The 27,803-nt window shown below is 42.4% G+C and overlaps 1 protein-coding gene across 4 annotated transcripts in view; it reads left to right on the plus strand.

Moving 5' to 3' along the window:
* The window catches only part of IRF4 (interferon regulatory factor 4), a 29,297-nt gene extending 15,705 nt beyond the window's left edge, over positions 1-13,592 (plus strand). For 3 of the 4 annotated variants that reach the window (XM_023742030.1, XM_023742031.1, XM_004387907.2), the window contains one exon: positions 665-2,450. In XM_023742030.1, the coding sequence (XP_023597798.1) occupies positions 665-808 (144 nt within the window). In that variant the 3' untranslated portion in view covers positions 809-2,450. Of the gene's footprint in view, positions 1-664; positions 2,451-13,060; positions 13,145-13,534 lie in introns of those variants that run through there. The other variant, XR_002825843.1, reaches the window with a different exon arrangement.
* The last annotated feature ends 14,211 nt before the right edge of the window (positions 13,593-27,803 follow it).

Genomic DNA, 27,803 nt, shown 5'->3' on the forward strand with positions numbered 1-27,803 from the left:
AGTACACATACTGTTTTATGACATTGGTTAACAACCCCACTATGTCAACCCTCTCCCTTCTCGACCTTTTTTTTTTTCGGTGAAAATATACATAGCCAAAGATACACCATTTCAAAAATTTCTACATGCACAGTTCAGTGCTGCTATTCTCACTTTAGAAGAAGGTTTACAGAACAAAATAGTTTCTCACTGAACAGTTAGTACACTTGTTGCCCTATGACAATGGTTAACAACCTCACTACACATCAACACTGTCCTTACTCAACCTTGGGTTCCCTATCACCAGCTTTCCTGTCCCCTTCTGCCTTCTAGCCCTTGTCCCTGGACTGCTGTGCTCAGGCTTTCTTTTAATTTGATAATTTACCTGATTTGGTTCAGTCTTAATTAAATGTAGATTTCAAGTGATAGTTTATTTAAAAGTATTGTGTTTATGTTAACCTCAAGTAAAACAATGAATTAAATAGATTTTGTTTATAGGTTGCTGTATATAAGAACTAATAAAAAAATGAGTTCTTCAGCTGGCTCCAAATATGAAGTGCTTTGATGTGTTATAGCATATAACTTTGGACTTAACCGCTACTGTATCCTTAGATAATGAGAATTATTTAATTGCAGGGTGTTAAAAAGAATTTCTCAATAATGTCTTTTAAAATCTCTTATTAAGGTTGAACCTCTACTAGCCAGACAACTATATTATTTTGCTCAACAAAACAGTGGACATTTCCTGAGGGGCTATGACTTACCTGAACATATCAGCAATCCAGAGGATTATCACAGATCCATTCGCCACTCCTCCATTCAAGAATGAAACATTTCAAGACAAGTGATTTTTGCTTCCTTGTAAATATCTCACTTATGACAAGAACAGCTGATTGACCTCCATTTTTTTCTTTGGAGGAACTTGGAAATGGGGGCTTCAGATGAGCAGTTGAGGAAAATCTCCAGCAAGAATATGTCTAGAAAATCAGATGCGTCTGATTGACAATGAGCTTATTCCAGAAGGAGTGGTGGTCTTCCAGCTCTGACTGGATGAGGTCAGTCTTCTGTAGATTGCCATCATTGGTGATAACTGTGAACATCGACCAAACACTGTGTTTACATTTACTTACATGCTCTCTGTAATTTGATCTTAGTTATTTCTTGCTTGAGGACTGAAAAAACTTGCATTCCAGTATTGACTTCTAACTAGAGTTAGTGTTGTACCATTTCTCAGGGACATAGATTCTAAATTTGAGGCTATTCTGCTCACAAAAGAAGTTTACTAATATATGTAGGAGCTATAGTTCTTGTGGAAAATGCTTGCTGACGGAAGTGGAATCTTTTGACTCGGGCACGGTTGGGCCAAGAGACTGGCCTGTCCTCTCCCGCTGCCCAGCAGGTCTCACCCAGGGTGGGCCCCCTTCCCCTCTCACACTGCTTCCCACTTGCTTTCTCTCCTTGGGCTCCCCTGGAAGCCAGTTCGTAGACTCTGTTGCTATTCTCTTGAGCCAAAAAGCATTAGGACTACCCTTGGGTGGGACATTTTTGTTGGTCCTACAATGTAGTAATTCCTGGTTAAAATATTTTTGTTTGCCTTTTTGTCTCTCATTCTTCAGAAATTATTGCTAAAACATTTTTCTTAAAGAAAAAGAAAATCAACAGCCCAAGTGCTAATGAAACTCAGTGACATTTCCCCTCTTATCCTGCCTGTTTTGTTTGGCTTCAGTTAGTTATCCATGGCAACACTAAAGAGGAGGAGCCAGTGTTTTACAAATTGGTGAACTCTGTTAAGAAAAATGATGACAGGATTGAACTTGTTGCATAATTGCAGAATCAGTGGGCTGTTTTTGCTTATGTTTGTATATTATATGCTTCCTCATACCATTAATGGTTTGACAGGGCCTTAAAATTACTGAGCTTTTTCTAAATATGTCTTTTTATAGAATCACAAAGATCTCTACTGGCTTAAGTAAATCTGATCACTTATATTTTTGTTTATTTTGGAAAAGTACAGATACTCTGTGATGTTAGGGTTCCAATACTTTTCTCATATTGCAAAATAATTGCTATTACTTACAGGCTCAGCAAAAGACTTGATAGTTCTCAAATATATGCCACTCCTAAATATCTATATATTTTTTAATTCACTCAACGAACATTTATTAAATGCTTACTATATCCCTTGCATTATATACTTACAGCCCTCATCAAGTGGCTTATAATTTAGCAAGCAGTGAACCTTTGGAACTTCATTTTGTTTTTTCATTGTTAAAAAGAGTTTTTAATTATAAAATAATACATACTAATTACAGCAAATGTAAACAGTATAGGAGGGTTAAAAAAAGACAGCATCTCCTTTTTTTCCACTCCAGATCCTCCTCCCTTGAGGTGCCCACATTAACAGTTAGAGGTTTATTCTTCTAGACATTTTACTTCTCCATAAATATTCAGAAACTTAAAAAAAAAAAAAATCTCATGGGATCATCTTATACATACTTTTATGCAGTGCTCTTTTTACCTAATGGTTTTTGCTGGGCATCCCTCCATAACAGGAATACAGATTTACCTCATTCTTTTAGAGGTGTAGTAGAGTTCCACAGCAACCAGCAATGTACTCATTATGGTTTAAGGTAGTTCATTAGCCACTCAGAATGAGTACTTTTAGTGAACTGCAGTAACTTATACATCTTATAGATGCACAGTATTTTGGGGTATATTATCCTGAGGGGAAATGAAGACAACATTCAACACCGCTGTGACTCTGGAGCCCAGCACAGAATACTGACCCACAGACCCACACACCAGAGTTGCCCTCAGTGGGCTTTCAGCAGTGGGGGGTGTGTCTTGATTTCATTTGCTCTTGTGAGTTCTTTTTCTTTTAATATTGTGCTGCTTTTTAAGCGGGGCTACATCCTCTGGAGAATGCTGGTCGGCTTGGACCAGTTCCCCTTTCCTCCTCTTTACACCCATTTAAGTGGACCTTATTTAATGTTGAGGGACTAGAGTGTGAGCTAGCAGATGAACTGACAGTGAGACCATCAGGGTCAAGAGTCCCCCCAGTGGTCTCCCAACTCTGGAAAGGAGCGGCCACCTCACTCCTGATTTATAAGATGGGGCTAGTGCACAAAGGTGCAGCTTGCTGTCACGAAGGTTCTGCAGTTGGTCAGGCCCTCTCAAGGCCCAGGGGCTTTGGATTGAGGGAAACGTATGGGTCTCTAAGGTTTCCTTGTTTCTTTCTCATTCTTGGGATTTCGTATATTTAAAACTTTGGGCAATAATTGATGTCTTCTGGAGCGCTATAGAGAACTCTGGTGACCAGCTCGTTTAAAACTGGAAGTTTCATGTCTTGGGAACCCTCTTGGTCTTGGCAAAATGGGATGGTTGGTCATCCTAGAAAGAACGCAGCAAGGCTTTTTACAGCCACACCTCTATTTGTGTTTTTGCCAGGATTATGAACTAGAAAGAGACTACTCCATTGTGAGAGAAAGTGGACAAAGCAGCACTTAGAGTGTGGGTGCCATCTGTACACAGGTGTGCCTAGAGTTTGTGTTTAGACAGAGGAACTCTTTGGGCTAAGACAGTTTTCTTCCTTCGTCATTCCATGTAAACCTAGAGTTGAAACAGCTCTGGGGTCCTGGGTAGGGGCTTTGCTGTGGCTTCTACCAGAGGATGGGGTAGTGAGTGTGGCCCTGAGAGGAGGCTCACTCCTGAGCTGGCAGGTGCCCAGCACCAGGGAAGGTCGGAGTTTTAGTTTTTTTGTGTGTGTGCATGTGTGTGTCAGTTTTTTGTTTGTTTTCATAAAAATACACAGTTCAAACTCCCTTTTCATTCTTCTCCAATCACATTTCTCCCTCCCCCAGAGGGGGCCATTTTTCTGTAATTGGTGAAGTGCCTTAAGGTCTATTTTATTATCTGCCTTTCTTCATCATTTGTAGCAGTACCTGTGTTTATTTAAATTTTGCAGTAAGGCTGTCCTGCAGTTGTATCGTTCTGCAGCTTGCTTCTTTCGCAAGTCTGGTTTTGAGACCGACCCGTGTTGATGCACATGGATGTTGTGCTTCCCCGCTAGCTGCTGCTGACAGCCCATCACATAGTGCACTGGAAGCTGGTTTCCTGGTGTTTGTTCTCAGTGCTTTTGGGAAGACATGGAGCGTAAGGCTACTGGGGGCTGCAATGGAGGAGGTGTGGAAGAGAAAAGATGCCGAGAGAAAGGCCAACAAACCAGTGCTCCTCGAATATCAACTTGAGTTGTGCTTTAGACTCTTAGAAGTAGAAGGGACCTTGTAGGTGATGTGCTTCGATGCCCCCTCATCCCCACCCCTGTTTGGTAGCTGAGTGGACAACTAGTGGAGAGGACAGACATGTCCAAGCTCAGCTGATCTGCACTGTTCGTGAGACTTACAGGCATGAGCAGTGCCCCTAGAGCTGCGTCACAATGCTCTGTGGACAAGTCTTGTATATAATCCAGTCATGAATTATGGTGTAAATTGATTTTCAGAGCAGATTGGTACTTGTGCTAATCTAGTGTTTTTAAGTAGTTGATAAATAAAGGCTTAAAAAAAAAACTTGTTATGATTTGTGTGTGTGTGTGTGTGTGTGTGTGTGTGTGTGTGTGTTATTAGGCACTCGGGACTCTCATCTTGATGGCTTTTCAAATACTTCCTTCTCTGTCAGGCCTGGTTGTGAGGCAGCTTGGCAGCCAACTTCCTTCCTGGTTGCATGTGCCCCTGAAATCAGATCTCAGAGTGTTGAGCTAGTTAAACAAAACAAAACCAAAAACTGCAAAAATTGTTTCAGCTCTGGGCAGCTCTTCCAGTATGCATAAATGCAAGTGAAAAGAGTATTTAACAATCATCACCCCCCCACCCCCACCCCCGGCATGCCAAGGAGACCTTCTCCTCCCCTCCTTCTGGGCCTGTGTTCTGAACTGTCCAGTAGGGCCCAGGAGACTGTTGTTAACATCTTCTTTTGCATACAAAGCCCCTCTGATAGTGGTGGTGTTCAAGGGGAAGGGACGTAGGTTCACTGGCATTCTGAATGGGAGCCAGACATAAAGCTGTTGGTGGAGAAGAACAGAGGCGCAAGCAAAGACCCTGAGCCATGTAGCTGTGTGGCTGTGTGCCTCAGCTCCTGCCTGCCGGCAGGGAAGACGAGCTCGCCAGGCTTGGGGGTGGGCGGGGGGATGCATTCCCACGCTGATGCCTATTCTTTCTGTGGCTGCTCCTGGTTTTATCTCTCTTCCGTGAACCGGTCCCTGCTGTTGCCTTCTATGAGAGGACCACTGTGCAGCAGCCTTGAAGGGCGGAGAGGTGCAGTGCTCTCAGAGGTTTGCATGGGATGGGTCTAGGAACCCCTGAATAAATACTCTTCCTGCTTCTTGGGTCTCTATTTCCTCTACAAATGTTGTCTAGAAATGGACTTGAGTTAGTATACATAAAAAGCTTTTTCTTCAAATAACTGTTAAAAATAATCAAAACTCACCAAAATTTGAACATATAGTTTCTTCTGAGCAGTTATTCTATACGCACATAGGGAGACCATTTTGATTCCAGAAAAGGCAAATGGCTCAAAGAAGGTAGGAACAATGGGGCTTATAAAGAGAAGGGAGAAATATAGAAGATCAACCATTGACTGATCTTAACATGATTGATCGAACCCTGCATAACCCCCTTTACTGAGATCAAATGATATCAGGTCACTTCTGGCCTGGCTGCTAATAATTTAGCCCTCCACCCATGACACTTTTTGAGATATAAATTAGGAGGCAATAGTTTGATGACTATCCTTTTCTATCAGGATAAGACAAATTTACATTACTATAGAGCAGTTTCTAACAGGCTTTTGCAGTTTGGACCAGGCTTTTTTGGTTAATATTTGGTTTTGTGTTTAAGAAAAACCTTAAAATCAAAGTAAAATGTCTGTTATTAATTTTCCTCTTCAACATAATATATCAACTGTTTATATCTAGAAGTGATCCAAAGGGATTTTGAGCCCTTGGACTTGTTCTTAAGTGATTTTGAAACTCCCTCAGGTGCCAATCCTCATACTGCTACTTAAACCTTTCTTTATGCACAGTGTATATTTTACTGGATGGGATTCAACTTCCTAGAAGCAATTATTGTCTTGGTTAATTAAACGCTTCTTGCTTATATCCAGTGCACAGGTAATGATCACCTATACTGAGAAAGCACACCAATTTCAACATAATCTCTTCGGAAAGAAGCACAAGAGGTCTCAGTGTCTCATGTTTCCTAGGACAGGCTATACCTGGATTAACCAGGCAGATGGGCCTCTTCTGAGTCAGTGTGGAGCTTTGAGTTACCGGCTGATTACTTAATGAACACTGCTGCTGGCAGGTGTTGTCCTCGAAGGCCCACCCATAGGCAATGGCGATAGTGGCCTGTATCAGCAGGAGGGAAGTGTCCCCCAGTACCCTCAATTAGACCATTCCTCTGGTATAAGCTATTTTGTACACTTTATCCCTGTTTGTGAATGAATGGTCAGAAGTCTGGAATCTGTGGAGTTCCATTTACTGACATTTTAGTATCCTTGAACACTGTTGCGTCTTGCCTTTAGGTATATTATCTCAGTTATCCTTCCTTCCCCACAGGCTCAGGCATGAAAATAAACAAGAATGATGAGTATAGGGGGTGTAAGGAGACTCATCCCAGCCAACGTAGCTTCCGTTGCCTCCTCTTTTCCTTCTGGGTCACGTTTCCAGAGCAATCTTTGTGTGGCAGAATGTTTCAAATGTATTTAAAACCCCTACCTTGCCACCTCCTTCTCCAATTTCACACTCTTGTCCTACTAAACTCTTGCAGTGCCTGAAGGCATTCTTTTCTCCCTGCTGAAGACTCTGGCTGCCATCTGGTCCTCTGGCCAGCACTTCTTGACCTCCCATGGCTAGGTAAACAAACAACAAGAACAAAAACCAAACCCATTGCCATTAATTCTGACGTGTGACGACCCCATGTATTAACAGAGTAGGACTGCTCCACAGGGTTTTCTTGGCTGTAATCTTTACAAAAGTAGATCACCAGACTTTTCTTCCATGGCATCACTGGGTGGATTTGAACCACCAACCTTTTGGTTAGTAGCCAAGAGCAAATTATTTGTGCCACCCAATGACCTCACGGCTAAGGTAGGGATCTTCTTATGTGTATCCTCTGTTTGGCTCTGGGAAGGATACTGTTTGTGAAGCACTGAGGAAAGTTTCCCTGGTATGTATACTCTTCCGTCTGCTTCCTCCCCAAGCAGTTAGGCCATTGATGCTCACTGCTGCAGGGTAGAAAGGACACAACTTAGTTGTTTCCTCCTGGCTTTTGTTTTCCAAAGTCTCTAGTTCTTGGGGAAAAAACAGAGGACTCAAAGTAACTAGGAATTTTGAGAAAGATAAACCCCTTTGCTCCTCCTGGCCTCCCACCCCAGACTAGAGAGATATTGTTGAGCTGGGGAAAGAAGAGCAAGAATAAAAAGAAATAAGTGTATGAGGTCAGAAGCTTCTGGATAAAGTAGCCTGTTCTCTGCCTCCTGGAAGAGCCTTGGGGAGATAGTGAAGCCTGAGAAAAGTTTGCTGGAAGAAACATGAGAACCACAGGTTAGGAAGGGGCGGTGGCCAGGGATAAAGGGTAACTCCATGGTCACCTGCGTGGACCAATAACTATGAGACTGAGTGGCACACCATGCAGATATTCCAAACTTGGTCCCAACTCCTGGAAAGGGGAGGGATACAGAATAAATTGAGATCGAGTTTCGAGTTTCCATCATCCTAGTGGAATAAGAGCTTAAAATGAAAGTGATATTGTTAAAGAAAATATGAATTATATTTCTTGAAAACTTAGCTGTATCTGTAGCATTACACTTGTCATTCTTTTTTAAAAAATTTTTTAAAACAATGTTTTTAGTGTACTTTAGATAGAGGTTTACAGAGCAAACTAGTTTCTCATTTAACAGTTAATACACATATTGTTTTGTGACATTGGTTGCCAACCCCACAACATGTGAACACTCTCCCCTTCTCCACCTTGGGTTCCCTATTACTAACTTTCCTGTCCCCTCCTGCCTTCTTGTCCTTGTCCCTGGGCTGGTGTGCCCATTTAGTCTCATTTTGTTTTATGGGCTTGTCTAATCTTTGGCCGAAGGGTGAACCTCGGAAGTGACTTCATTACTGAGCTAAAAGGGTGTCTGGGTGCCATACTCTTGGGGTTTCTCCAGTCTCTGACAGACCAGCAAGTCTGGTCTTGTTTGTTTGTTTTTTTGTGAGTTTTGTTCTACATTTTTCTCCAGCTCTGTCCAGGACCCTCTATTGTAATCCCCGTCAGAGCAGTCGGTGGTGGTAGCTGGGCACCATCTAATTATGCTGGACTCAGTCCGGTGGAGGCTGTGGTAGTTGTGGTCCATTAGTCCTTTAGACTAATCTTTCCCTTGTGTCTTTGGTTTTCTTCATTCTCTCTTGCTCCAGACAAGGTGAGACCAGTGGAGTATCTTAGATGGCTGCTCACAAGCTTTTAAGACCCCAGACGCTACTCACCAAAGTAGAAAGTAGAACATTTTCTTTATAAACCATGCTATGTCAATTGAGCTAGATGTTCCCCGAAACCATGGTCCCCACAGCCCTCAGCCCAGTAATTTGGTCCTTCGGGGATTTTGGAAGTGTCTGTGGAGCAACAAGTTGTGCTGGCTTCCCCAGTATTGTGTACTGTCTTACCCTTCACCATAGTTACCACTTTTCTATTGTCTAGTGTTTTTCCCTCCCACTGCTCCGCTCCCTCTTAATCATTACACTTGCCATTCTTTATTGTCATTGCCTGTTTGTCTTCCTCACTATAAACTCCTTGAAGACAGGGCTTGCCGTTGCATGGAGTGACTGACACATGGAGTAAGAGGTACATGTCTGATAGGTGCCAGTGTCCAGCAGGGTATTGGCTAAATGATGATACTCTATGAATGAGTATGTATGGCATATAAGTATTTTATGACGTGGGGAAATGTTTGTTATTTTGTTAAATGAAAAGAAAGCAGGTTGCAAAACAGTGTGATACGTTTTTCAAAAAATTGTATGAAATTCATGCATTGAAATGTTTAAAAGAATAATCACCAGTATAAATTGCGAGTGTCTCTGAGTGGTGGGGTTATGGGGATTTTTTTTCCTAAATTTTACTTATTTTGTTCTCGTTGAGAGTATACACAGCAAAACATACACCAATTCATTTTCTACACGTAAAATTTAGTGACATTGATTACATTCTTCCAGTTGTGCGACCATTCTCACCCTCCTTTTCTGAGTTGTTCCTCCTTCATTAACACGAATTCACTGCCCCCTAAGGTTCCTACCTAATCTTTTAAGTTGCTGTCGTCAATTTGATCTCATGTAGATAGTTCTTAAAAGAGCATAATGCTCAAGGCAAACCTTTTTTACTAGTTGGTTTTAAGATGACTTCAGGTCATATTTTTGGTTTAATGTTTAAAGATTATCTCAGGGCAGTAGTTTCAGAGGTTCATCCACCCTCCCTGGTTCCAGAAAGTCTAATGTCCATGAAAATTTAAAATTCTGTTCTGCATTTTCCACCTTTTGATAAGGATTCTTCTATGGAGTCTTTCATCAGGGCTATGGGAATTTTAAATTTTCGTCTGAACTTTTTTGTATTTTCCAGAATTTCTCCAGCAGTCTCACATTACTTTTGTTACCAGAAGGAAAAAAAAAAAAAAAAAAAAGCAAGCATAAAATGCAGACTTTACACATTGGTGTGTCTCTTTGCATTGTTTTTGTGGTTTTCCAGTTTCTTAGGTTGATGTGTGGGCCCCTTCAGTAATGCACTCCCAAGCGATCGGCAGTCCTGGGTCCTTCTGGGTCACAGGGCTGAGCTTCCTTGCACCTTAGCAGTGCAGTGACCTCTGTGGGGCTCAGCTCCTCAGTGGCCAGACTGCAGGAATGTCTCTGTCCTCCCCCACCCCTGCCTGGATTCATTTTTTTACCCTGCATTTCCCCTCTGTCTCCTTCCCTTCCAAGTCATTTTTTCTCCAAGGTAGAGTCTCTGTCCTCAAGCTATAACAGCAGCACTGAGGCTCCCTCTATAGGCTTTCCTGCCTTGATAATCTTCATGCTGATCCTTCAGGAACCTCCATGCTCCCCTTCACTCCTCCCCATGCCTCTTGACCTCCTTGGGATTCACTCTTTGCCGTTGGCCCCATTGTTTACCCTCATGCAAATGGCAACACTTGAGGGTTGCTTGGAAGCAGGAAGGACAAGAACATTGTTTTTTTTTTTTAATATTCATTCAACAAACATCTACTGAAGACACACCATGTTTCTGGCATTTTGCTGGTTCCCAGGAATATACAGCTTCAAGACAATATTCTGTTCCTTGTGGGCCTCTTGGATTACTGCAAGAGGTGAACAAGTGAAGCGTTAGTACTGAGACAGGATGCTCATGAGAGGACATCTCAACCAGTCTGGGTCAGGATGGATTCTGACACAGCTTCCTTTGGTCTGGGCACTGCTTCATCACTTTCTCCTGCTGCTCTTCCCTACTCCTGCACTTAGTGGTTATTTGGTTAATGGCAGTCTCTCCCACTGGACTGTAACCTTCATGAAAGCATGGACTGTGTCTAGTTTTGCTCACCATCATATGTCCAGAATGGAGGGCAGCTCCTAGCAATACTGTTACTAAGAATTATTATAAGAATAACGGTGACAATAGAAATGAATATTTCCTGTACACTTACCATGTGCCCTGTTGTACCTGCATCTACCAATTTAATCTTCAAGACAATACTTGGAGGCAGCTGCCAGTGTGACCCCTTTACAATTGAGAAGGCTAAAGGATCAAACAGCTAGTTAAGCAGGAGATGAGAGATTCAGACTCAGACGTTCTTGTCCCACCACCACAGGAAGGAGCTGTGGCGGTCACACAGGGCAACCCAGGACAGTACATACGAGATGATGAGAAGACCCCCCAACATCCAGCCTGGCTACTTCTGCGTGTCCACTTACACATAAGAAGCCACACCTCCTTGCCACTGTGGGAATGCAGACAACCCCACACCTTCCCTCTCTCAGGGTCCCCTCACACAGGGTCCCCTCTCTTCGAGTCACATGCTCCCTCTCCAGCCCTCTTCTCCCACCTCTCAGTTGAGTCCGTGGCTGTCAAAACGAGGCAGGCACCTCTACTTTTTGCAGGCATCCTCTCTGTCTGCATGTGCTTCTTGGAGCACCTCTCCCCCTGCCAGAGGGAGTCAAGGGGGACCCACAGCTCTCTCTCAGGTCAGCACTCCCCACAAGGGGAGGTCTGAGAGGATGTCCAACCCCCAACTATTCTCAGATTTCTTTAGCATACAGGGTTCTCCTTCCCTTGCTGTCTTCCACTTTGGGCCATGGTAGGCAATTCTTGAGCTACAGAAATTGTCTCTGTCAACAACCTGTATAACACAGACACAGAAGTGCACTTGGGGGTGAGGGAGTAAAATTGAGTTTCCTTAGTGAGAAGCTTGTCTCCCCCATTGCATTTGTAGCGTGATGAATGACAGAAGACTGTACATAGATCAGCACATGAACATATGGCTCTGTTGGTCATTAACAGCCTTTCCTATTGGCAGGAGAGGGTTGCAATTCTGGACCCTTCTGCCGCAGCCTTGCTCAGGCCTAGGGGAGAGAAGAAGCTCATAGCGCTTTGTGCATTGTCAGGCAGAGTGAATGCTCAGTACACTGTAGTCATAGTTCCCACTTGACAAGGGCAGCTAATGGGCAAGGAAGTGCCATGTCCATGCACCACTGTTAGGGTGGACACCAGAGCTCACTCTTGGTGGGCAGGGGCCTTCAGCCACCTCAGTTTGCTAAGCAGGCACTGCTAATGACAATGGGCCTTTCACTTACAGTCAGTCTGGTGCAAGGTCTTCCATCCTGAATCAGCAGTGCTTTTGTGGTGGAGTCACCAGGGCTATGCACCTGAGGGAGATGGGGCAACTGGGCACCCATTTCTCCCAGAGAAGACCTAATAGGACATTTAGGGGCAGACACAGGCCCCTCCTCCTTACAGACTACAACTACATTGGTGCTTTGGAGGGTGTGACCACGTTCACTAGGGGCCTGAGAGGAGAGAGATCAAAAAGCTGACCTCATTCATCCTGAAGTTTAAGGTGTGAAATCTCCCTGCTGGCCTGAGGGCCCTACATGCGTTAATGACCTGGACTCAAGCATTCTAGTTGCTGAGACATCTGCTCCACCTTTAGAAAACTCTGCTTGCTAGAGATGAATCATGATGGCCAACAGAGTAGATCAAATCCCTCTTCCTTATTACGGCCCTTCATAAAACAGGATGGCCCCTGTTATCCTGTCCAGCATGAGCCTTCGCTTCTCCAAATTTAGCATTTTAACCTCATCAGGAGTGGGGCAGAGGGCATGAATGAAAAAAAAAATTCGAGTGGAAAGGTGGCCAAACTTATATACTCCACCATTTTACCATTTCTGTCTGCCTTGAGTACATCATCTGCCAATTCTCTTTCTCCTTCATGTCTCTAAGGCTTGAGGAAAATTCCTTAACTACCACAGAAGTCACATGGAATGAGACACTGAAGACTGAAGCAACTTTCTGGGGGTAACAATTGTCCTAGACCTCAGTCTTTTATCATCAGAGAAGCATCACCACCTTTAAATGGATGTGAATGAATAGCTAGGAACTCTCTCTCATATCCTGCTCTTCAAATGGTGACCATCAAAGATGAGCCTCTGGGTATTGATTGAGCAGAACAAGGAGCTTTTTCTAGCTACTATACTTCCACCATGGTTGCTAAAATAATGAGTAAAGTGCTGTGTAACACAGGGTGCCTGTTTTGGAAGATATGTGACTGGAATCTAATGGAAAGTGTTGCAATGGGTATAATTTTTTTCTACATCTTTATTCCCATGATGTTTTTCTTTAATTCTTAGAGTTAACTGCATATCTGTACCACTGTTATGTCATTATTAGTAATTCCAATTTCTTGTTTAATTTCCATGCAAGATAGGAGTTGCCTGTAAAAAAAAATACATTGATAGAGGCAGTATTCTATATTTAGTGAAAGAGATGTTATCTATAAATTACAGGGAAATGATTACGTCAAGGTCCTCTGTTGACGAGATAAACCACAAGAAAGAAATTAAATGTTCAAGAGGAACAACATCCTAAAAGTAAGAACCTAAGTGCGTTGACTTGCATCTGATTATTCCTTCACCCACAAGTATCCCGAAGTGAACAAGTAATAGAGCAATTGTGTCCTTCAGGAATTAAAGGAAGAGTAATAGCATTATAACAACTTCCTTTACATCCTGAGAAAACGACCATCTTCTCTATCAGATTGTTATGTATCTAAACCACAAAACCACCAGGGTGATTGGATGTGTTTTTAGGAAGGACAAGAAGCAGAGCATTAATGTCCTTCAAAGATGTAGTACAAAAAAGGAATGTAAAATAACTCATTAACGATCTATTTATACTGTGTACTGTACATCTTCAAAGGGTAATATTGGATTAAATACATTATTAAAATTAATCCCACCTGTTTCTTTTTTAAAATGCAGCTTGCATAAAACCTGGAGCTGGGAGAGAACTTACTGTCCACCACTTTCATAAAGGAGGAAACTGAGGCACAGAGAGGTAAAGGGACCTTCCCAGGGCCAAATGGTGGACCGAGCTGATGCTATACCAGGTTTTCAGCTGCTCTGTTGAATTCTTCCTGTTAAATAAAATAGTGTGTCACTCAGCTTCTCCTAGCAACGAACACTGTCCAATAGAAACACAATGCAACCACTGATGTGCAAACCATGTGTGTAATTTTAAATTTTCTGGTAGCTGCATTTTAAAAAAGAAACAGGTGGGATTAATTTTAATAATGTATTTAATCCAATATATCCAATATTACCCTTTGAATATGTACAGTACACAGTATAAATAGATCATTAATGAGTTATTTTACATTCCTTTTTTATACTACATCTTTGAAATACAGTGTATTTCGCACTGTCAGCACATCTCAGTTCAGACCAGTTGCATGTCAAGTGCTCAATAGTCGCATGTGGCTGGTGTATTGGATTGTGAAGATATAGACAGAGTCTTAGATCAGGAGTCATGAGCACTGGGCCCTAATTCTGGCTTTACAAGTGTGACTTTAGACAATCTTCTAACCTACTAGAGCCCATTTCCCCAAGTGTAAAATAAGGATATGAATACCTATTCCATAGCATTGTTGGGAGAACAACACAACCCCGTAAAGTCCATGTCCTTAAAACACTTTGCTTGGTGCCTGGCACACTGTAGCATGCCTGAGTCTATTATCATTATCTGCTGTTGTTAGTTACCATCAGGTTGGTTCCGACTCATGGTGACCTTATTATAACAGAACGAAACGTTGCCTGTTCATATGCCATCTTTATCATTTATATGTTTGAGTCCACTGTTGTGGCTATTGTGTCAACCTCTCTCATTAGGGTTTCCCTCATTTTTGCTGACCCTCTACTTTACCAACCATGATGCCCTTTTCTAGCAACTGGTCTTTCCTGCTAACCTGACCAAAAAAAGCAAGCCAAAGTCTCACCATCCTTGCTTCTAACCAGCATTTCGATTCTATTTCTCTAAGATTAATTTGGTCTTTCTTCTGGCGGTCCACAGTATATTCAGTATCTTCACTAACACCACAATTCAAATGCATCAATTATTCTTCTGCTTTCCTTTTTCATTGTCCAGCTTTTGCATGCGTATGAGGTGATTGACAAGACCATGGCTTTGGTCAGGCACACCTTAGTCATCAAAGTGACATCTGTGCTTTTTAACACTTTAAAGAGATTTTTTTGCAGCAGATTTGCCCAATGCAATATGTCATTTGATTTCTTGACTGCTGCTCTCATGGACATTGATTCTTGATCCAAGTACAATGAAATTGTTGACAACTTCAATTTTTTATCCATTTATCATGATGTTGTTTCAGTTCAGCTGTGAGGTTTTTGTTTTCTTCCCATTCGGGTGTAATCCATACTGAAGGCTGTAGTCTTGACCTTCATCAGTAAGTGTTTCAAGTCATCTTCATTTCTGGCAAGCAAGGTTGTATCATCGATGTATTGCAGGTTGTTAATGAGTCTTCTTTCAATCCTGATGCTGTGTTCTTCATATAGTCCATCTTCTTGGATTATTTGTTCAGTATACAGATTGAATAAGTAAGGTGAAAGAATATAAACCTGCCATATACCTTTTCCAATTTTAAGCCAATTATTATTATTAGGAGGAGTGTTTTTATGGATAAAGTTCTTTCCAGAGATTTTTTGCTAATTTAGGACTACAATCTGTTGAGATCATTAGCGGTCAATTTAAAACAACATGTGTTGAAAACCTCCTGTGTTCCAGACATTGGGCTTGGATACAGGTGTTTGATAGTTAAAAAGACATAGTCCTTGGCTTCTATTTGATTACAGTCAGCAACATCGTTAGCCTGAGCTGGACCTTTGTGCACCCCTTTCTGAAAGTATTTTATTGCCATCTACAAGAAAGTTGTAGTAATAAATCTCATATACATATATGCATATACATATAACACATATATATATAAATACATATACAGTGGCTATGATGTGGATGGTGCCGAAGCATTGTACAGTGTAAAACCTGTGCAACAGTGTGCAGTGGCTCTGCTTACCATTAGCCCACTGAGAGATGTATTTGAAGTACCAGCTCCACCCTCCCCTTGCCCACCATGACTCTTCCATGGTCCTGTTATTACTGAATTGAGTATCTGTTGATGCTCTCCTGTGCCTGTCTCTAAGGACTGGGAATGCCCCACTGGTACCATGTGGGTCATGTGAAGATGAGACACTGATTGTAACTCTCCTGGGGCAATGCTTATACGGAAATGATTCTTCTCTCCAATATAATTGTCACTGCCATTTTAAAGAGCTAAGAAACAGACTCGGTCATTGACCTACCAGCAGTAGGGCTTTGCAGAATTGTTTTCCTTTTTTGCCTAGATCTGCATGGAAACATGCATTTTAAAGATGGTTTACTCCTGGTTGGATTCCATTGGTTTCAAAGTCATGGCATGTTCATTAGACAAATAAGCTAAACCAGTCTTAGATTCTTGTAGAGATGTCGCGACTTTCTATTTCCATATGAATCTTTCCTTTGAGTTATGAAATATTACTACTAAAGGAGCCAGGGCAGATGTAGAAGTATCAGTGTGGAGATTTGACATTTATGTCCTGCCTACAGGGCAGCTTAGTGGGAGAAAGGGGAGTTGGCAGAGAATTCCTCTGCCTTTAGCATTCATGCAGTCAGGGTCAAATCCAGTAGCTACCTCAAACCACAGCTTCACAAAAACAGTCATGCCTTTGCAGAGAACCGAGAGGAGACAGTTTGGTGTGACCACATCCACTAGAGATTACACTCACATCCCAGCCAACCCTGCAGATAAAGAGAGACCACAGGAGCAAGGTCAGAGCTACCAAACCACAGACTAGACCCAGCCATGCCAAGATTATGGGAGTTATTAAAAGATATGGGCTTGCTGTGGAAAACAGTTTGGTGGTTCCTCAGGAAGTTAAACATAGAGCTACCAAATGACCTAGCAATTTCACTATTAGGTATATACGCGGAAGACTTGAAAGCAGCAATGTGAACATGTACACCAAAGTTCTTTGCAGCACTATTAGCCAATAGCCAAAAGATGGAGACAACATAAATACTCATCAACAAATGAATAAATAAACAAAATGTGGTAAATACATACAATGAAATAACTACTCTACTATACAGAGAAATGAAGTCCTGATACATTCCAGAACATGAATGAACCTTGGAAAAATTATGCTAAGTAAGTCAATCGCAAAAAGGACAAATATTATATGACCTCACTAATATGAAGTACCTAGAATAGGCAAACATATGGAGATCACAGTTTAATAAATGGTTACCAGGGGCAGAAGGGAGGAGGAGTAGAGGGAATTATTGTTTAGGAAGCATTGAGTCTTTGTTTATGGGAATGGAAAATTTGGCAAAGGATTTTGGTGATGGTAGCATAACATGATGTGATTGATCTCACTGAATTGTATATGTGAAAAATGTTGAACTGGCAAGTTTTGTATTATCTGTATTTTTAGAACAGTAAGAAAAACTAAAACAAAACAAAACATACAAACAAAAATCTCAGGACTGGAGATATAGCAATGAAGAAATACAGGCATTATTCTTGCCATTTAAAAAAAAAAAAGATACGTGCTTAAAGAGCTAGATCTTTAAAATTGGTGGCAATCTCCATTTTCATTGTATTTTTCCAGAAATACTCCATTTTTATTTTACCTTTCCAGCCATAATGTTTGTGGATAACTATACAGGTAGTAAGTGAACAAAAAACAGTCATGAGGCTTATACACATCAGTTTCAGGATCGTGGTTAAATCTTTTAGATATTAATGGTGGGTAGATGAGTGTCTGTTACATTATTATCTGTATGTTTGAAATATTTCCATTAGAGAATAAACCTCCACTAAAGATTATATATGGATGACAAATAAGCACATGGAAAGAGGTTTAACATCATTAACATTAGGAAAATTCAAATTCAAACTACAAAGAGCTATTGCTACATACCTATTAGACCAAATCCACTGCCATTGAGTCAGTTGCAACTCATAGCGACCCCATAGGGTTTCCAAAGCTGTAGATCTCTATGGAAGCAGACTGCCACATCTTTCTCCTGCAGAGCCACTGGTGATTTCGAACCACTGACCTTTCGGTTAGCAGTCCAGAGCTTTAACCACTGCACCACCAAGGCTCCTTACCCATTTGAATGACATAACTATTAGAATGACTAAAATAGGCAGAAAAAAAAACAACCTAACAACCTGGCAATACCAAGCATTGACAAGTATGTGCCACAGTCAAATCCCTCATAAGTTGCTGGTGAGAAGGCATAACGGTACTGCCACTTTTGAAAACAGTTTGGCAGTTTCTTACGAAGTTAAAAATATACCTACCATATGATCTAGCAATCCCACTGCTAGATATTTACCCAAGAAAAGTGAAAACTTATCTTCACATAAATGTGAGTTAATCTTAAATTAATTATGCTACATGAAAGAAGCCAGACTTAAAAGGCTACCCACTGTATGATTCCATTTGTATAGCATTCTGGAAAAGGCAAAAAACTATAGGGGTGAAGAGATCAGTGACATTTCCAGCCATATTGTTTGTGGATACCAACATAAGTAGTAAGTAAACAAAAACATTCATGGGGATTTTACACATTAACTTCAAGATCATGGTTAAATGTTTGAGATAGTAGTGTATGACAGGAGGCTTGAAGGCATTGTCTACAAAGGGGGAAGGATGGAACCATTCGGTGTCTTTGTGGTGGTGGTTACACAACCTAGGCATTTATCAAAACTCATAGAACTCTATACCAAAAAAGAATGAATTTCACTGTATGTAAATGTTTTCTTAAAATCTATATCAAATATAGGAATTTCTGGTGATTTCAGATCTTTAAAAAATTCTTTTCCCTTCTAAAGAATGTCTTAGAATCCTAAATGTTCTGCATCCTACTTCGGTGAGTGGTGCCTGGGGTCTTAAAAGGTTGCAAGCGGCCATCTAAGATACATCAATTGGTCCCAACCACCTGGAGTAAAGGAGAATGAAGAACACCAAAGATACAAGGAAAGTATTAGCCCAAGAGACAGAAAGGGCCACATAAACCAGAGACATCATCAGCCTGAGACAAGAAGAACTAGATGGTGCCCAGCTACCACCAATGACTGTCCTGACAGAGAACACAACAAAGAGTCCCTGATGGAGCAGGAGAAAGATGGGGTGCAGAACTCAAATTCTAGTAAGAAGACCAGACTTAATGGTCTGACTGAGACTGGAGGAACCCTGGAAAGCATGGCCTCCAGATTCTCTGTCAGCCTAGAACTAAAACAATTTCTGAGGCCAACTCTTCAGACAGAGATTGGACTGGACTGTGAGACATAAAGTGATACTAGTGAGGAGTGTGCCTCTTAGCTCAAGTGGATACAAGAGACTAAATGGGCAGCTTCTGTCTGGAGGTGAAATAGGAAGGCAGAGAGGGTTAGGAGCTGGTTGAATGGACACAGGGAATCAGAGGTGGAAAGGAGGAGTGGGCTGTCACAGTATGGGGAGAGCAATTAGGGTCACATAACAATGTATGTAGAAATTTTTGTATGGGAGACTAACTTGAAATGTAAGCTTCATTTAAACTACAACAATAAAAAAAATTTTAAAAATTAAAGCTTCTAAAGAATGTCATAGAATTCTATTTTTGTAATATATGATGCCCCTGGAAAAGCAAATCTAATTAAAAAAAAACAAAAACGAAGGAAAGAAGCTGGCATCATTGGCATCTTTTAGAGAGTCCCAACATTACATGGTCACAAATGCTCAGAAGGTGAAGCAGGCTTCCAGGCAGGCCATGGTAGACTAGCTTCAAATTGCAGGAAGCAAGTGTTAGAAGTACCTTTGGGGTCAAACACTAGTTTGTTTCTTCATAGACAAGAAACCAAGTTAACCTTCAAATAGCATAGAGTTGGGCTGGAAATCTGTTCTTCTGGGTCACGACTCTGCCAAGGATTGCACTCAGGTGTTGTCCCTGGGGCATTTTCTCACTTTGCCAGCATTGTAAACTACTTTACTTTCATGTTTGTAAAATCTTGCTTTCTTTCATAATATTTTCCTCTACTGTGTGGGTAGAGAGTTTAGGTTGCTCTAGAAAGAGGGAGCTTTAGTGCAAGGAGTAATTCAGGATTACGGTGGGAACCGTAAAGGTCTACAGATCTGTGGGAGCATGAGGCTGGGACAAGCTGTGGGGCATGACCAGGACAGGCTGTGGGGGCATGGGCTCAGAACAGGCTGTGGAGGCATAAGGCCAGGACTGTCTGTGGGGCAGGTGCCCCACAATGGCTTGGAGACTGAGCATTCCACCGACGACCATTTCTGTGTATGCCAGCAAACTCTTCACAGCCATTTCTTGGTATTTCTCACTTGCTGGACAAAGTTTTAAAATACCAGGAACCCAAGCTATCTTCCCCAGTCCCAGGTGCCCTCAGCACCAAACCTGTTGCCGTCGAGTCAATTCTGACTCATAGTGACCCTAGAGGACAGAGTAGAACTGCCCCATAGGGTTTCCAAAGAGCAGCTGGTGGATTTGAACTGCTGACCTTTTGGTTAACAGCCATATCACTTAACCACTGCAGGAAAGGCAAAATCCCCTTGTGACTCCCTGAGAAGCTGCAAACACACAGAGCCCATGGTCTGAGGACACCATGGAGTCCAATGAGCTACACAGACCTTCAGCATCCCTCCTCCACCCCAGTATTTAGAGCTGCTGGTAGGCTTGGCTGTGTCTTTTCTTTCTTTGTTTTAATTTTATTGTGGCAAAAATATACATAACAAAACATAGCTGTCTCAAAATTTTCTATTTGTACAATTCAGTGACATGATTACTTCAAGAAGTGTACTTTCTTGATATGCTTTTTCAAATCATTCCACCACCATTAACATAAACTAATGCCACTTGTCTTAGGCTGGGTTCTCTAGAGAAGTAAAACCAGTGAAGCACATATATATATATAATATATCCATGTATATAATATACATATATACACACACATATATGTGTGTGTATATATACATATATATACACACACACACACACTATATATAGAGAAAAAGACATTTATCTCAAGGAAATGGCTCACATAGTTGTAGAGGCTGGCAAGTCCCAAGTCCGTGAGTCAGGCATCAGGCATCAGGCTGGAGGCTTCTACTGACTCACGTAGCTGCAGGGGCTGACAAACCCAAGATCCACAGGTCAGACGGCAGCCTGCTGGCTCACAGCTGCTAAGGCTGATGAACCCAAGATTGGCAGATAAGATGGCAGGCTGCTGGCCCAAGTCCCAAGAACTGGAGGTCAGATGCTGACGAGCCAAATACAAGATTCAGAGCAAAGCAAAAGCCAGAGAGCTATGCAGAAAGTCCACATATGTTGGATGTAGGTCACGGCCCCAAGGAAACTCCTTTCTAACTGATTGGCTACTCATAGCAGATCTCATCATGGAAGTGGTTACATGATATCAGATGTCATCACGGAGGTGATTACATCATTATACGACTGCTGAACTACATCATAACTGCCAGTCCACTGAGAATCATGGCCCAGCCAAGTCGACACACAAGCTTAATCATCACAGTCCATCCCTTGTCAGCTTGACACCTGTACACATCTCCTTAAGCCATACATGATTTCTGAATAAAGACAATTACAAACTCATACTTGCGCCTAATAAGATACAACCAACACACGTACAACCATAAATGCAGTAGCCCTGTTTACATCTTGTACTTTATAAGTGTCTTAGTTATCTAGTGCTGCTATAACAGAAATATCACAAGTGGATGGCTTTAACAAAGAGAAATTTATTTCTTCACAGTAAGGTAGGCTGAAAGTCCAAATTCAGGGCATCAGCTCCAAGGGAAGGCTTTTTCTCTCTGTTGGCCTTCTTCTCTTCGGTGTTCTCCTGGACCAGGAGCTTCTTTGCGCAGGAACCCGGGTCCAAAGGATGCGCTCTGCTCCCGGCACTGCTTTCTTGATGGTATGAGGTCCCCAACTCTCTGCTTGCTTCCCTTTCCTTTTATCTCTTCAGAGATAAAAGGTGGTGCAGGCTACACCCCAGAGAAACTCCCTTTACGTTGGATCAGTGATGTGACCTGGGTAAAGGTGGTGTTACAATCCCACCCTGATCCTCTTTAACATAGAATTACAATCACAAAATGGAGGCCAACCACATGATTCTGGGAATCATGGCCCAGCCGAACTGATACACACATTTTTTGGGGGGCATAATTCAATCCATGACAATAAGCAAAGAAAACAAAAATATTTGATGCACACATACAAGGAAGAAATATTCATAACAATTACAGTCCTGGTTTCTACAACTGGTCATGTGGCTGTAACTGGTATTTACAACTACCTTCTTCCACCACACATTCTGTATTCCCTTTGCCTTCAGTAAGCACCTCAGCACATCGCTATTCTTTGCCTGGTGGGGTGAGCAAACCTTTGTACCTGAATGGTCTGGGACATTAGTAGTCATGTCAGAATTGGGTTGCTATAGTTTTCCATTGACTTTAATCACAGGGCATAGTAGTACTGCAAGACAGTCTAAGGGATCTCCTGAATTCCAGACATACTCTTCTTTACCTCCGTTATGAAATATCAATCTGATTTCCTCTTGGTAATCAGGATCGATGACACTGACCAATATGGTAACTCCCTTCTTTGCCTGTTGATCTAGAGGCAAGAGGAGCCCAAAGTGGCCAGGTGGCATTCTTAACTTCCAGTTCAATGGAATCAGTGATGTGTCTCCAGGTGGGAGCATTTCTTCATTTGGAACTAAGACCTCTAGGCCCACAGAGCATAGGGTCACAGGGACAGGAAGCAAAACTTCTGCTAATGGGTCACTAGGGGTAATAGTGAGTGATGCCACTCCCGTTTCCACCCCTTGATTCCTGGACCCATGAATTCTGGCTATGGGAGAAACAGCACCATATACTGGATAGTGCTTTAGAGCATATACAGCCTCCTGCAGAACATTGCCTCAAAGTTTCAGGGTGCTGCCACCTAGCTGGGACCGTAATTGTGTCCTTAGGAGGCCATTCCATCATTCTATCAGGCCAGCTGCTTCAGGATGCCGGGGAAAATGGTAAGACCAGTGAATTCCATGAGCATGGGAACATTGCCACATTTCATTTGCTGTGAAGTGAGTCCCTTGATCCAAGGGGATGCTGTGTAGGATACCATGATGGTGGATAAGGCACTCTGTAAGTCCACGGATGGTAGTTTTGGAAGAAGCATTGTGTGCAGGGAAGGCAATTCTGTATTCAGAGTAAGTGTCTATTCCAGTAAGAATAAAAAGCTGCCTTTTCCATGATGGAAGCAGTCCAATGTAATCAACCTGTCACCAGGTTGCTGGCTTATCACCTCGAGGAATGGTGCCATATCGGGGACACTGTGTTGGTCTCTGCTACTGGCATACTGAGCACTCAGCAGTGGCTGTAGCCAAGTCAGTCTTGGTGAGTGGAAGTCCGTGTTGCTGAGCCCATGCATAACCTCCATCCCTGCCACTATGGCCACTTTGTTCATGAGCCCATTGGGCATGATGGGAGTGGCTGGGGAAAGAGGATGACTGGTTTCTACAGAACACATCATCCTATCAACTTGATTGTTAAAATCCTCGTCTGCCGAGATCACCCTTTGGTGAGCATTCACATGAGATACATATATCTTCACTTCTTTGGCCCATTCAGAGAGGTCTATCTACATACCTTTTCCCATACCTCCTTGTCTCCAATTTTCCAATCATGTTCCTTCCAAGTCCCTGACCATTCATAAATCAGTACACAATAGCACATCTGGCCATTTCTCCTTCCAAACAAAGTGAACAACCAGGTGTGCTGCTCAAAGTTCCACTCATTGGGAGGATTTTCCTACACCACTGTCCTTCAAGGAAGTCCCGTAAAGGGGCTGCACTGCTACCACTGTCCACTTTCTAGTGGAGCCTAAATATCGTGCAGAACCATCTGTAAAGCAGGCACAAAATTTCTCTTCCACAGTCAACTGATCATAAGGAACTTCCCATGAGGTCATAGGTACAGATTGGGAAATGGAAGGTAATGTGAGAGGAGTGGAGACCATGGGCATTTGGGCCACTTCCTCATACTACTTTATTTTTGCCTTCAGGTCCTACTCAGGCCCAGTCTCTTATATACCACTTCCATTTAATGATGTAGTGCTGCTGTGCACGTCCAACTTTGTAACTCTGTGAGTCAGACACTACCCAGTTAATGATGGGCACCTGAGGCCACATGGTGACTTCATGGCCGATGGTTAAGCATTCAGTCTCTATGAAGGCCCAGTAACAAGCCAAAAGCTGTTTCTCAAAAGGAGGGTAATTATCTGCAAAGGATGGTAGGGCATTGCTCCAAAATCTTAAGGGTCTGCACTATGTTTCACCAATAGGGGCCTGTCGAAGACTCCAAACAGCATCTGTATCTGCCAGTGACAATTCAAGCATTATTGGATCAGCTGGATCATATGACCCAAGCGGCAGAGCCACTTGCATGGCTGCTTGAACCTGTTGTAGAGCCTTCTCTTGTTCTACGCCCCACTCAAATCTAGCAGCTTTTTGAGTCACTTGATAAACAGGCTGGAGTAGGACACCAAAATGAGGGATATATGGCCTCCAAAATCCAAAGAGGCCAATTAGGCATTGTGCCTCATTTTTAGTTGGGGGGAGGCAGATGTAATAACTTATCCTTTACTTTTGAAAGAATATCTCGATGTGCCCCATACCACTGAACCCCTAGAAATTTCACTGAGGGGGAAGGTGCCTGAATTTTTGTTGGATTAATTTCCCACCCTCTAGCATGCAAATGTTTTACCAATAAGTGCAGAGTCATTGACATTTCTTCCTTACTAGGTCCAACTAGCATAATGTCATCAATGTAATACACCAGTGTGACGTCTTATGGAAGGGAATAGCGATTGAACTCCCTGCGGAGGAAATTACGAAAAGGGCTGGAGAGTTGATGTATCTCTGAGGTAGGATGGTGAAAGTGTATTGCTGGCTTTGCTCTCTGAAGGCAAACTGCTTCTGGTGGTCCCTTGAAACAGGTATAGAGAAAAAAGCATCAACCAGATCAATAGCTGCATACCAGGTACCAGAAGATATATTAATTTCCTCAAGCAATGAAACCACATCTGGAACAGCAACTGCAATTGGAGTCACCACCTGGATAAGTTTTTGATAATTCATTGTCATTCTCCAAGATCTATCCATTGTATGCACAGCCCCAATAGGCGATTTGATGGGGATATTGTGGGAATCACCACCTGTGATGGTTAAGATTGTATGTCAACTTGGCTAGACCCCTTTTCTTAGTGTTTTAGCAGTTGTATAATGCTGTGATCACCCCCATGATGGAATCTGTTGAGTGGTACTGGTGGAGACAGGGCCTGTGGCAGCTCACCACCCTCTCAGTTTCATCTCTCTGCCTTCAGCCGGTTACTTTCTGCCCACTGGCCTTGCCAAGGTTTTCGGCTTGTTCCAGATTCAGCAGCTGCCTCTTGTTGTCTCACCTCCGGTTTGTGGGACTTGAGCTAGCAGCTTACCTGTTGATCTTGGAATTCATCGAACTTCTCAGCCTGCAAGCAAGAGTCTGGTTCCCCGACCTGTCGACCTTGGATTCGCCAGTCCCTGCAGCTACGTGAATCAGGAGAAACCTTGCGGTCTTGTTTGCTGATCTTGGAATTCATTGACCTTCACAGCCTGTGAGCGGGAGCCCCTCTCTGACCTGCCGACCTTGGGTTCACCAGCTTCTGTGGCTACGTGAACTGGGAGAGGCCTCTACCCTGATCTGTGGACTTGGGACGTTTTAGCCTCTACAATTGCGTGAGCTATTTCCTTGATATAAATCTCTTTATATATATTTATATGCTTTACTGGTTTTGCTTCTCTAGAGAACACAGTCTAAGATACCACCCCTGCATCCTTCAATTCCTTGATGCAGTCCCTCCATGAATGCAGTATTGCTTTTGTTTTATAATTTCCTAGGTAGGGTCCGTTCTAATGGCTTCCACGTGGCTTTTCCTACCATAATAGCCCCTACTCCACTTCTCAGGTATGCAATGTGGAGGTTCTGCCAGTTGCCGAGTATATCCAGTTCAATTATTCAATCCAGAACTGGGGAAATCACTATAGGATGGGTTCGGGGACCCACTGGGACCACTGTGAGATGGATGTGAGCTATGAATCCATTAATAACCTGACCTCCACTCTGACTGGTGGGCCACAGTGACATTTGGGTCTCTTGTTATTAGTGTCGGTTCAGAGCCAGTATCCACATATCCTTGAAAAGTCTGATTATTTCCTTTTCCCCAGTAAATAGCCACTCTCTTAAAAGGCCATTGATCTCTTTGGAGAAGGCTGGGAGAAAGATTAACAGTACAAACTTTTGGAAGTGTAGTGGGGTCCTTCCTCAAGGGGACACGGCTTCCCCTTCATTCAAGGGGCTGTGGGTCTTAAACTCACTCAAGTCTGGTAATTTATTGAGGGGCTGTGACTCTCTATGCTGGCAATTCGAGTTAAACTGCTCTTCACTTCACCTAAAATTATTCCACTTGTACAGATCAAGTAAATATTTAGTAGATTTCTGATCTATTTCACTCCTGAGGACACCATGACTAAGTAGACAATGCCATAAGTCCATATGAGTCAGACTATTCAGATTACTGCTTTGACTCTGCTGTCTATTACAGTAATCACACTCATCTCATCTTTATCGATTGAGTGCCACCATTTGACCCCTACCACCACGGGGTCCAATCAGTCCCATTGTAATTAGATGTCTTAATTTAGTTAGGGAGTTCCCACTGTTAAATTTGACTTACATAAAATAGCAATCATAACAGTATTCAAAGATGCTGGGGCTCCCTTCACAAATACGGTCCTCACCATTGTGGTAAAAGGTGTGTTCTTTGGGCACTCCATGTGTAAGTCTGTGGGTCTAACCTGATAAATCCACTCTAATATGCTAATTTCCCAAAGCCTTTGGATACCTTCTTCTACAGTATACCAAGGCAGGTTTGGTACTTCAACTTAATTTAGTGTAGGCCACTGCATAATCCATGCTTCAGCTACTCAACCAAATAAACTATTAGATCCTTTCCTAACCTCTTGAGCTAAAGCATTGAATGAAGAATCTGTGCTTAGTGGACCCATATCAATAAACTCAGTCTGATCCAACTTTATGTTTCTTGCACCATTATCTCACACCCTTAATAGCCATTCCCATGCATATTACCCAGGTTTCTGTTTGTACATATTAGAAAAGTTAAGCAGTTTTTTTGGAGTGTAGCATACCTCCTCCTGGGTCACACTTGGTACTTCACCTTTTGGGACTTGCTGAGACTTAAGTCTAGTTATAGGTCTAGAAGCCAAAATATGTGGTAGGAATGTGTTTCGAGATCATTCAGCATTGTCTTGTAAGGCATCTGTCTCAGGAGATGCCCCAGACAATGACTCAGTCACCTCCCCAGGGGTGACTCGTATGCCATGATATCTCAGAAAAAAGTTCTTCAGACACCGCTGGGTTGATCTCATCAGATGGGGGTGAAGGGGCTAATGGTTTTGTTGGCAGGAGTGATTCAACAAAATTCAGGAGCACAGAGTCCCCAGCTTCCTGATTATCTGCCCATATGTCCCCATCCCAAGTTTCAGGATCCCATTTCTTCCCAATCAATGCCCTCACTTTATAATAAGACTCTGCGTTTAGTTTTTGGTAATATTGGCTCTGTTCCTACAAGAAAATAAGGCTTTCTTGCAGGGCACAAGTTACAACTTTGAGGTCATATATGAGGTGCTGAAGCCCTGAGCACATTTCTTTCTTTCACTACTTTGTCTAGTGAAAGTAGGACCAATCAACCAGCTTCCTTATACTTCTCATTCTGAAAAAAGTGTAGAAATGTGTCAAACAAGTGATCACCCAGAGCCTCGCCTCTCACCAATACCTGATCTATTGGTGGTGATATTTTTATTTCTATTACCACCTCACGCTATGGATTAGCAGTACCCTTTTTACTATTGGAAGCAGAGTCATCAACATCTTTAAGACTAAGCAGACTTGAAAACCAACTTAGAAAACTCGTCCTTACCATTTTATTTCTCAAGAACCACTCTCATTTTCAAACGTCTTAGGCTGGGTTCTCTAGAGAAGCAAAACCAGTGAAGTATAT

The sequence above is a fragment of the Trichechus manatus genome, unplaced genomic scaffold (assembly GCF_000243295.1).
Source record: "Trichechus manatus latirostris isolate Lorelei unplaced genomic scaffold, TriManLat1.0 scaffold00198, whole genome shotgun sequence".
Classification (NCBI taxonomy): Eukaryota; Metazoa; Chordata; class Mammalia; order Sirenia; family Trichechidae; genus Trichechus; species Trichechus manatus.